This window comes from Urocitellus parryii, chromosome 15 (assembly GCF_045843805.1).
Source record: "Urocitellus parryii isolate mUroPar1 chromosome 15, mUroPar1.hap1, whole genome shotgun sequence".
Taxonomy (NCBI): Eukaryota; Metazoa; Chordata; class Mammalia; order Rodentia; family Sciuridae; genus Urocitellus; species Urocitellus parryii.
Window position 1 is genome coordinate 33,819,021 of NC_135545.1, and position 11,238 is coordinate 33,830,258.

At 61.5% G+C, this 11,238-nt stretch overlaps 1 protein-coding gene across 4 annotated transcripts in view; it reads left to right on the top strand.

Annotated features, from left to right (window-relative positions):
- Adgrg1 (adhesion G protein-coupled receptor G1) overlaps positions 1-10,566 on the top strand; it is a 29,419-nt gene extending 18,853 nt beyond the window's left edge. For 3 of the 4 annotated variants that reach the window (XM_077792753.1, XM_077792754.1, XM_077792755.1), the window contains exons 2-14: positions 51-136; positions 877-1,299; positions 2,175-2,307; positions 2,728-2,875; positions 3,396-3,527; positions 3,794-3,910; positions 4,045-4,090; positions 4,318-4,421; positions 5,499-5,614; positions 6,529-6,797; positions 7,707-7,815; positions 8,557-8,825; positions 10,057-10,566. In XM_077792753.1, the coding sequence (XP_077648879.1) occupies positions 82-136; positions 877-1,299; positions 2,175-2,307; positions 2,728-2,875; positions 3,396-3,527; positions 3,794-3,910; positions 4,045-4,090; positions 4,318-4,421; positions 5,499-5,614; positions 6,529-6,797; positions 7,707-7,815; positions 8,557-8,825; positions 10,057-10,187 (2,052 nt within the window). In that variant the 5' untranslated portion in view covers positions 51-81 and the 3' untranslated portion in view covers positions 10,188-10,566. The remainder of the gene's footprint in view (positions 1-50; positions 137-876; positions 1,300-2,174; positions 2,308-2,727; positions 2,876-3,395; positions 3,528-3,793; positions 3,911-4,044; positions 4,091-4,317; positions 4,422-5,498; positions 5,615-6,528; positions 6,798-7,706; positions 7,816-8,556; positions 8,826-10,056) is intronic. The other variant, XM_077792756.1, reaches the window with a different exon arrangement.
- The last annotated feature ends 672 nt before the right edge of the window (positions 10,567-11,238 follow it).

Here is an 11,238-nt window from a genome sequence, read left to right on the forward strand (position 1 = left end):
CCCGGCAGCCCTGGTCCCGGCTCCCAGCCAACACTCAGGGTCTCTTGCAGGTGGTGACTTCCCGGGTGACTTCCGGGGAGGATGATGGCTGCCCGGGTGCCGCTGTTCCTCCTGAGTCTGCTCTTCCTGGCTAAAGGTAGGCCTTCCCCAGGGGCCCTGGGGCTATCATGTCCCCTTGCAAGGCAGGAGCCAGCACATGCCAGCCCCTTTGGGCAGTATGGGTCTGGGGGTCCACTTGGCTTGTGAATGGTGCTTTGGAGAAAAGAAATGGTCACCTCCTTCTTCTGGCAAATGCAACCCCACAAGCACACAGCTCCTTGGGATGGGGACCATGAACTGGGTTTTAGCAACCTCTGTACCTGGCCTCGTCCTCAGAGATGCTCTGCTCACCTTGGCAGCAAATATTGTTGGACAGTACACAGCCTGCACAACAGGACATAGTAACAGTGTCCTCATGAGATACTTTATTACCATTAAAATTCTTTTTTTTTTTTTGCCTTTGGAATTATTATTTATTTTCAGTTTTCTCTTTTTGTATTTTTGAAGCCAGATTTTTTTTTTTTATGTGGTATCAGGGTTGAATTTAGGAAGGCCTGACCGCTGAGCTCCATCCCATCCCTTTATATCCTTTCATTTGGAGACAGGGTCTCACTTAGTGGCCCATGCTGGCCTTGAACTTGTGATCCTCCTGCCTCCGCCTCTCGTGTACCTGGGATTACAGGTGTGCACCACTGCACCTAGCTGAAGCCAGGGACCCACACATTTTTGTAGACCCTTTGCTCTCCAGGCCCTTGGAACACGTGGGTGTCCTGTCCCCTCCCATGTCCCCTGGCTAGTCTCTGCCATGGGTCCCCGCTGCAGCCTCTGCCTTCCCAGGTGCCCATGGCGGTGGCCCCAGGGAAGACTTCCGCTTCTGTGGCCAGCGGAACCAGACGCAGCGGAGCAGGCTCCAGTACCTGCACACTCCGGAGCTGCACATCTCCATCAGGAACTCCGAGGACGCCCTCACCATCCTCGCCCCCTTTCCCGAGGTCCCCGAGGCTTCCCGGGCCTTCCCCGAGCCCAGGGGCGTCTACCACTTCTGCCTCTACTGGACCCGCCACACGGGCAGGTTCCACCTTCGCTATGGCAAGAACGACTTCCTGCTGAGTGACCGGGCCTCAGACCTCCTCTGCTTCCAGCACCAAAAGGAAGGTCGGGGCCAGGGGCCCCTGCTGCTCGCCACCTCCGTCAGCTCCTGGTGGAGCCCCCAGAACACCAGCCTGCGGGGTGCCACCGGCTTCACCTTCTCCTTCCACAGTAAGACAGCCTCAGGCCACAGGCACTGGGGAGCCATAGAGGGCACCTGAGGAGGGGAGGAGCGAGACTCAGTGTGAGCCTCAGGCAGGGGTGAGGGTGGTGTGGCAGGTGCCATGTGGCTGCCGCCTCCCAAGGGCATGGAAAGCGGGTGGCCGAGGGCACTAGGCTTCCGGGGGTCTGGGTTTTCTTGCTGCTGTTCCTCTCAGGCTGCTGCTGTTGGGGGTAGGGGTCCCCAGGACAGGGGACACAGCCCCTCGATGTGTCAGCAGGTCAAGGCCAGGGAAGGTGGTGGGGATGGGCCTGGCCTGGTGCCCTGCAGAGCGGCAGGCAGGGCTGGGGAGGCCCCCAGGTGGGTCCCCCACGTGGCCTCTCTCCACGTGTCCTAAGGAGCAGACGCCTGGGCTTGTGGCCTCAGAGGGTTTTAGCCAGAGTTTTCATATCGGCCCCACACCAGGCTTTCTGGGTTATAAATGGAAAAGCTCAGACCCCCAGGGCCTGCCTGCCTCGTGGCACAGGGCACAGGCCACTGTCTCCATCTGCCCACTCCACGTGGTCCCGTCTGGTCCTACAATCCCCCCAAAATAGGGGGCCTGGAGTCAGGGAGGCTGGTGGGGCCCGGAGGCAGGTGGGGCAGAGTCCCCAGAACCACGTCACTGGCCCCACATCCCTCCCGCTGAGGCCTGGCCGGCAGGGCCCCACCTGCTGCTGGAGGGTCCTAGAAGATGGCCCATGGCTGGCCTCATCCTTGGGTGGCCTGGGGGCCCTCTCCACTTCCTTTCGTAAAGCGGGAAGGAGCGCGGAGAGTCTCCTGAGGATGAGGGTCGGGGACGGGCACCTCGGCCCCAGCCTCAGGGCTCCGTCCGTTCCTCCCCCAGAGCCCACCGAGAAGGCCTTGCCCAACGCCTCCTGGGACATGTGTGACCTCAAGAGGGACCTGGGGATGCTCAGCCGGCTCCTGAAGCAGCCCCTGAAGTCCCCCAGGAGGCCCTCGTCCACCCTCGCCAGCCAGTGAGTGTGCTCTGGGCGCGAGGCGGGCAGAGGCGGGCAGAGGCGGGCAGAGGCGGGCAGAGGCGGGCAGACCGGAGCTGGCAGGGGGACCCACTGGGGAGGCCGGGAGGCTCCTGGGCTGGACTCTTCTCTGGAGCTGATGTGTGGCCCCAGGCCAAGCCCCAAGGCCAGTGAAGACAAATGTCACAGCCAGCCCAGGGCAGGGACCCAGGCCACCCCCACCAGGAAGGCACAGCCTAGGCCCAGGGTGGAGCCACAGGCAGAGGCTCCGAGACTGTCCCCTGCCCTCCAGGCCGGTCCCCCCCACACCTGCGGTCTGCCTGTCCTCCTGTCCCCTCCCTCCTCGTCCCTGCCCCTGCCCAGTCCCCACTTTGTGCCTGCGTCTCCCTGCCGCCGGGTCACACCCCTCCTCCTGGCCAGGCAGCTGCAGAGCCTGGAGTCCAAGCTGGCCTCCGTGAGCTTCCCCGGGGACTCCGTGTCCTTCGAGGAGGACCTGGTCAACGCCACCGTGTGGAAGCTGCAGCCCAGCGCCAGCCTCCAGGACCTGCACATCCACTCCCGGCAGGAGGTGAGGCCAGGGTCAGCGGCGGGGCGGGCAGGAGGCAGGTGCGTGCTGAGCTGGGCGGGCAGTGGAGGTGCAGGCCAGGACCTGTCCCTGCACGGCAGGACCCCCGCCGCTCCCTGAGGCCTCTCCAGCAGGTTCCAGGCCCAGGGCGGCCCTGGGGTCAGTGGCTGTCACAGTGCTGAGTCACAGTGGCAAGGGCAGGGTCTGCCCCGAGGGTCTGCTCTCCACCCTGTGAGGGTGTCTGTTAGTGGGTCACCCCCTCCCTCGCGGCCACCACTCCAGGATGCCACAGGCTGGGCTGGTGTCTGAGGGCCCAGACAACAAACCCCTGCGGACCTCCCAGGCCCTGCGCCCCTGGGTCTGACCACGGGCTCCCCAGCCATAGCCCGCTGGAAGGACTGTGGTGGGTCCAGCCTGACCCTCCGGAGGAGGCAGCTCAGAGCACAGTGTGGGGGAGGGGCTTGGGTGGGCAGCAGGCAGGTGGGGTCCACGGTGGGCTGAGCCCTGGGGACTGTGTCGGCAGGAGGAGCAGAGCCAGGTCCGGGAGTACTCGGTGCTGCTGCCGCGCACACTCCTCCAGCAGGGCAAAGGCCGGAGAGGGGAGGCCGAGAAGAGACTCTTGCTGGTGGACTTCAGCAGCCAGGCCCTGTTCCAGGTACCCCGCGTCGTCCCCCCCCAGGATGGGCTTCTGTCTGACCGAGTGCTGGGAAGAGCACGCTACCGGCCCCACCTCCAGGAGCCAGAGCTTCTCCCTGTCAAGTCCAAAATTAGACGTCGAGAGGCTCCAGTGCGGTCGTTCTCACTACGGTGTGAATGACTACCCGCGAGGCGCTCAGGGCTGGGACAAATGCCAGTCTCCAGAGGCGGGGGACGTCCAGCCTCTCTTCTCAGCCCTGATCTCTTCTCCACCCCGTCTCTCAGGATAAAAATGCCAGCCAGGTTCTGGGTGAGAAGGTCCTGGGCATCGTGGTGCAGGACACCAAAGTCGCCAACCTCCCGGAGCCCGTGGTGCTCACCTTCCAGCACCTGCCGCAGCCGGTGAGCGTGCGCGATCCCACGGCAACGAGGGTCCCTGTGGCGCGACCCCCTCGCCTTCCCGCTGGGGTGGGCGCGGCCTGACCCCCTCTGCCGGCTGCAATGGGACCCGCTCTCCTCCTTTCTTGTCCCCACAGAAGAACGTGACCCTACAGTGTGTATTCTGGGTGGAAGACCCCACGAGTGAGTGTGGAGGGGTGTCCGGGGGCGGGACCGGGGCGGGACCGGGGCGGGGCTAGGGCGGGGCCAGGGCGCCTCCTGGAGGTTCTGCTCCCCAGAGGTAGGGGCTGGTCCGCGGAATGGAGCAAAGTCCTGGAATCAGGGTGCAGTCAGCCTCTGGGCGAGGGGGTGGGGACAGTGGGGTCCTGGGGGACTGGCACTGATGGAGCCTCATGCTGTCCCCTCCTCAGTGAGCAGCCCCGGGAGCTGGAGCAACGCGGGGTGCGAGACCATCAGCAGGGAAACGCACACGTCCTGCCTCTGCAACCACCTCACCTATTTCGCAGTGCTGATGGTGGGCGCCTCTCCCCGACCGCGAGCCACAACACGGGCTGAGTTCTTGTCCCCTGCCCGGCACTTGTCGCTTATTAATCTGTTTAGTCCTCATTACTACACTCCAGAGTAGTTCTTGTCATCATCCCATTTTATAGATAAGGAAACTGAGATTCAGAGAGGCTAAGCAACTTATCCAAGATCACAAAGCTGATTCTGTCTTTAAAAAGAGCTGGTGTCTGTAAAGCCCGCGCTCTTTAGTCCTAAATTTTGGTACTCAATGAAAGTGTAGATTCTCACTGCTAAACTACAGGGCTGGGGCCAGGAGTGTGTTTCTGAGTCCCTGTGTGGAGGCTGAGGTCCAGCATGGAGGCCCCTGAGGCCAGCTTCAGTACTTCCAGGATCTCAAGAGAATTTGTGTCCCAAGTTCTTGCTCCTGGAATCCTCTGGGTGTGGGAAGCTCACTCCCTTGCAGCAAACCAGTCCTCACATGGAACGTTATAGAAACATTATGGAAAAATTACAGCGTATACATCCCTTGACTTAGGATGCAGACATGTCTCCATAAACCAATTGGTAGTTGAAAATGTCCTGAGCTGGAAATGTCCCGAGCTGGGTGCAGTGGCTCACGCCTGTAATTCCAGCAACTCCGGAGGCTGAGGCAGGAGGATTGTAAGGTCAAGGCGAGCTTCAGCAATTTAGTGAGGCCCTAAGCAACTCAGGGGGACCCTTTCTCTAAATAAAATATAAAAAAGTCTGGGGATGTGGCTCAGGGGTTGAGTGTCCCTGAGTTCAATCCACGGTACCAAAAAAGAAAATAAAAGAACAAACGCACTGAGTCTGCCGGCCGGCAGAGCATTCCAGCTTAGGCACAGCGAGGCTGAGGCTGGCAGGGCTCGTGGTGAGGCTGTGCCCAGCATCCCCGGAAGGGTCCCTAGCTTGTCCCCTGCTGGTGCAGGTCATTTTCACACCATGATAAAGTGGGACCATCCCAGGTTGAGCCCTGTGAGTCGGGACCCACCTGTAGTTCACGCGGGGCCAGCACCGGGTTCCCTCGGTGCGCAGCCGGGCGCTGAGCCCCACCCCGTCCCCTGACCAGGTCTCCGCGGAGGTGGGCGCTGAGCACCGGAACTACCTGACGCTCCTGTCCTACGTGGGCTGCGTGGTCTCCGCCCTGGCCTGCCTCTTCACCATCGCCGCCTACCTCTGCTCCAGGTGAGGGCCCCCCAGCCGGGGAGACTGGCCCACCCATCGGGTCCCCACGTGTGTGTGGCTGGGGGAGGGGGGCTGACCCCCGGGGCCACATTTCATCCCCACCCCGGGTGTTTGGATAACAGCGTTACACAGTGTAGTTCATTGCCACCATTTAAAAATGGGAGAGTCTGTACAGGTGTGTGCAGGGAGCACAGGTGTGCACGATGGCCGTGTCGCACAGTCCACAGCACATCTGTGACCACGATGTGCACCTGGGGGGCCAAGCAGGTGATGGTGACGAGGAGGGACAGCTGATGGGCCTGGAGAAGGCCGGGTGGGCCGGGGGGCAGAGCACCTGGCTGAGCACCAATGCGCCCAACAGCTCAGGGACAGGGCTGTTAGGAGGTGACAGTTTCACTAGTGCCAGGCTTTGCACCAGCGTGACCCTGACCCCGACCTGCGAGACCCACCTCCTGCTTCACAGATGTACAACTGGGAGTCCCAGGTGGAAGGGATGGGTCCAGGGTGGGCCCTGAGTTGGGGGCAGTGCAGGGCCACACACCCAGGCTGGGGACGCTGGGGCTCGCGTGCTGCACTTCTGGGGCCACTTGGGACCCTGGAGCAGGGTAGGTGCACACTGATCTGCAGACAGACAGACGCACCCTGGCACTCAGAGGCACAGGCGGGGACAGAGGGCAGACGCGGAGCACAGTGGCCTGGATTCCCCAGTGTCCTCTTCCATTGGGGAGTGACTGGCTCATTGTCACAGCCGCTCTGTTTTCCTCACTGCCTGCCAAGACTGCTGCTGAACACGCACACGGTGTCTGGCACACAGTAGGTGCGCGCCAGGCACACAGTAGGTGCACAGGGACAGGGAATGGCCTGGAACGCATGCGTGAGCGGAGGCGCTCACTGTGGTGGCCCCGCCCCCGCAGGAAGAAGCCCCGGGACTACACGGTCAAGGTGCACATGAACTTGCTGCTGGCCGTCTTCCTGCTGGACGTGAGCTTCCTGCTCAGCGAGCCCGTGGCGCTGACGGGCTCGGAGGCCGGCTGCCGGGCCAGCGCCATCTTCCTGCACTTCTCCCTCCTCGCCTGCCTCTCCTGGATGGGCCTCGAGGGCTACAACCTGTACCGCCTGGTGGTCGAGGTCTTCGGCACCTACGTCCCTGGCTACATGCTCAAGATGAGTGTCGTGGGCTGGGGTAAGTGGGGGGCATTGGCCCCAGAACCCTTGCTCCCACTGTCTTTGGGCAGAACACAGGTAGCTGATTCAGCTTCTCCACCTTTCTCCCTGACTTTCCTTACTGCTTCATTCCCCTGCCCCTCCGCAGGGGTCCTTCACCTGGTCTAGAACAAGGTCCCCTTTAGGAAGATAAAGTGGTGAGTCCTGTCCCCAAGAAACACTTCCCAATTCTCCACACCACTCACTCCAATCAAAAGGGAATTTGCAGCCAGGGCCACCAGTATGGATGGACAGGTTGCACACTGCTCAAGGGCAGCCAGCCAGGAGATGAGTGGACTGAAGCCAGGTCCTGTGCCACTCACCTAATCCATTCAGGCCACAGTGGCCTTGCCTATGGGTCCCCCTGAACCTCAGGTAACAGATCCTCTGTGGCTTTGGAATTTTGTTCTTGACCAGAGCTCATTTCACCCATGGCTCAGACCAGTCATGTCAGATTCAGAGCCCAGGGACTTATGCCATTGCATGGTCCCTAACCCCACCTTGCTGCTCCTCCTGGTCCTTATGGACCACCTCTTCATTCACTGTCTCCAGTAACATGAAGTCCTTGAGGTGGTTCTGTGTTAAGACCCAGGTGTGCAGAGGTCGGGGAGTGGACAAGGTCAAGGCCAGTGCAGATATTGCTGGGCCCGAGTTCTTGCTGCCCCTCGGAACCACCGGCCTCCACCCCCTACTGTCCTGTCATTCTCCCCCTCCCCTGCACCATTAGACCTTGGCACACAGCTGTGTCCCTCCTCCCAGGGACCTCAGATGGGGCTGGGCAGGCTCTGGGAGCAAAGGCCGAGGAGGGGTCTCACTCCCAGACCCTCTGGAGGGCAGGGGAGGTGGCCTCAGCAGGTGGAGATGCAGCCCCAGGCCTTGCCACCCTCAGGCTTCCCCATCTTCCTGGTGACGTTGGTGGCACTGGTGGACGTGAACAACTACGGCCCTATCATCCTGGCTGTGCACAGGACCCCAGTGAGCGTCATCTACCCTTCCATGTGAGTGGCCTGCTGGTGGGGCAGGAAGGTGGACCCTGGCTGCAGGGACAGAGAGCAGGAGACCCTGGGTTCCCGTGACTGGAGGGATTGGCTGAGTGGTGGCCGGAGCACTGGGCTAAGGATCATGGAGGGAGATAAAAGGTCTAGATCTGCTACTAATTTACCAGGTGACCATTCGACGGTCCCTGCCCTTCTGTGAGCCTCAGCCGCCTCATCCGTGGAGGGGATGGGGCTGGGCAGAGGGGCCCCCACTGGCTGCTGGGCAGGGCTGCTGTGCCTTCCCACACAGACAGAGGTCCAGAGAGGTACGCCCCACACGGAGCCAGTGCCCTGCTCAAAGGCTCCCAGCTGGAGATGAGCGGGGCTGATCTCGTCCCCCTCCACTCACCTGGTGGCCTTGCCCGAGGACAGCCTGACCCTAGGTTGGAAGTGAGAGCTCCTGAGCTCCAGGCCGGGAAGGAAGTATCCCCTGGCTCCGTGTTTTTGACATGATCAGCCCTTTACACCATGGCCTGTGGCTCCTGCCTCCCCCTTTTACCATCCGTATCAGGACTGGCTTAATATTTTTCTTTAAATCGTCTAACTTGGCAACTTCAGTGTGTTTAAAAAATCACACCAACGCTGTAAATAGAAAATAAGCAGCACGTGCCCTAACAGTGAGTAAACGTGGAAACAAATCTGGTAACGAGCGTGGTGGCTGATCCAGCCAGCTGGGCACTGAGCCCCGTGCCCTTGCCACAGGTGCTGGATCCGGGACTCCCTGGTCAGCTACGTCACCAACCTCGGCCTCTTCAGCCTGGTGTTTCTGTTCAACATGGCCATGCTGGGCACCATGGTGGTGCAGATCCTGCGGCTGCGCCCACACAATCAAAAGTGGCCCCACGTGCTGACGCTGCTGGGCCTCAGCCTGGTCCTCGGCCTGCCCTGGGCCTTGGTCTTCTTCTCCTTTGCCTCTGGCACCTTCCAGCTCGTCATCCTCTACCTCTTCAGCATCGTCACCTCCTTCCAAGGTAGGTCTGGGGAGGATCTGGTCCCCCCCAAGGCGGCTTGTCCACACCGGGAGTGTAGGTGAGGGAAGGGAGGCCCCAGGGCAAGCTAAAGGCTCTCCTTCTCTGGGCCTCAGTCTCCCATCCGGGCCACAGTGGACCAGGCTGTATTGGGCACCTCTCATGCGTAGGCCCTGTGCTGAGACCCGGCCACTGTGGTGAGCCGGCTGGAGGAGGGCCTTGCTTACACGGGGCTTCCTGCTGGTGGGGAGGCTGAGCATGAGCCAGAGAACAGGCAGCCCCCCACCACCCCTGAGAGTAGAGAGTCAGGCAATGTCATGGACAGCGGCCAGGCTGGGGTGGGGATGCTTTAGGAAGGGTGGCCTGGGAGGACATTTGAGGACAATAGAGGTCCAGCCATGGAGAGATCTAGAGTGTGCAGCACAGACAAGCAACAGCACGTCTCAGGGGTCTCAGAGTGTGTGTGTGTGTGTGTGTGTGTGTGTGTGTGCAGAATGCGGCCCACCCAGCGCTGGTGGTCACATCTGCATTTAACAAGATGCTCAGGGGATTCGCGTGTACATAGAGGTTGAGGAGCCCTGGCCTGGGAAGGAGAGCTCTGGGCCGAGGGAGAGGCAGGAACAAAGGTTCTGAGGTTGGAAGGAGGCTCTGCATTTGGAACAGTGAGGGGGCGTGGCTGAAGGTGGCTAGTTAGGGCGTGGCTAGTGAGGGCGTGGCTAGTGAGGGTGTGGCTAGTGAGGGTGTGGCTGAAGGTGGCTGGTGAGGGTGTGGCTAGTGAGGGTGTGGCTGAAGGTGGCTGGTGAGGGTGTGGCTAGTGAGGGTGTGGCTGAAGGTGGCTGGTGAGGGTGTGGCTAGTGAGGGTGTGGCTGAAGGTGGCTGGTGAGGGTGTGGCTAGTGAGGGTGTGGCTGAAGGTGGCTGGTGAGGGCGTGGCTGGTGAGGGCGTGACCAGTGGGAGTGGCTGGTGGGCGTGGCTGGTGGGGCGTGGTGGGGGCGTGGCGCCTCCTGCACCCTCCTTCTCCCCTCCCGACACCATCTAGACTCCTAAGTTTTGAGTCTTCATTTTCTGGCCTGTGAAATTGAAGGGGACTCCAGAGAATTCTGAGTCGAAGGGCAGATCTGAGTCGAGGTGACCCTGGGAGGGGCTCAAGGGGCCGGTGGGGCTGCCCCAGCAGCCGAGCCCTGTCCTCTAGCCGAGCCCTGTCTTCGAGCCGTGCCCTGCTTCCCTTCCCGCAGGCTTCCTCATCTTCCTCTGGTACTGGTCCATGCGGCTGCAGGCTCGTGGCGGCCCCTCCCCTCTGAAGAGCAGCTCGGACAGCGCCCGGCTGCCCATCAGCTCGGGCAGCACCTCGTCCAGCCGCATCTAGGCCTCCAGCCCTGCTGCCCCGCATGAGGACGCAGAGATGAGGCCTCTGCTCGCGCTGCCCACGGCCCCCAGGCTGAGCACCACCTCTGACAGCCAGTGGCCGGCCAGAGAAGGCCGAGGACCCTGGAGGATGGACTGTCACCACGGCAACCAGACATCCATCTGGCCTTGGGGACTACTCAGCTCCCAAGTCCAGCTTCCAAAGGGCTCACCATACTGCCACGGAGGCTGTGGGGCTGTCCCCACAGCTGTCCAAACTGGGGCTGAAGCCTTGTCTTTCCTGCCCACCCCAGGGCACGGCCTTCATTGTTGGGTGGGACCTGCAGGCCCCAGGCTCAGGCCTTGGGTCATGGAGGCCACAGGCATCCTAAGCCTGTGCCCCTGCCCAGGACAAAAACATGGCAATAGCAACTCGGTCCCTGGTGATCACCATGGCGGCACCCTGAAGCTCCTGTCCTTTTAACCTGAGGGTGGCCAGTGAGTTTAGGCAGAGTGTTGAGCCGGAGCCCTGGAGGAGAGGTCTCCTCTCCAGAATGAGCTGCAGGGCACCCACCTGAGCCCAGTCCTGCCTCAGCACCAGCCCCCCAGTCGCTCTGCCCATCTGCCAACATGTTTATAACTCTCCACCCACCGCCTGGCCCGGCCATCCAGCTGCCTCCACCCTTGCTCACATTCCAGAGGGGCCGGCCCTGCCCTCCTATGGCAAGAACTATGGAACACAGGAGCCTCGTCTAATTTCCATCCTGGCATTCTGGGCTGTCCTACTCTGGGGACACTGGCCTGAGCCTGATGCCTCCTAAGGAGTCACCTTAAATCCCTGCAAATGGCCGGGACACACCGTCATGGTGAATTCTGTCCAATAAACACAGGCTGGTCCATTGCCAGCCTGGGCTGGATAGTAGGGACACAGATGACTGGATCTGGCCACGTCCTCTGCACAGTCTTGCCCTGGTAGGTGAAGCCTACACTGATAGCTGAGGAGCCGCTGGAGCCCAGGTGCAGATCAGGGGCCAGAGCTGCAGCTGAGAATCCAGGAGGACTCCCTGCAGGAG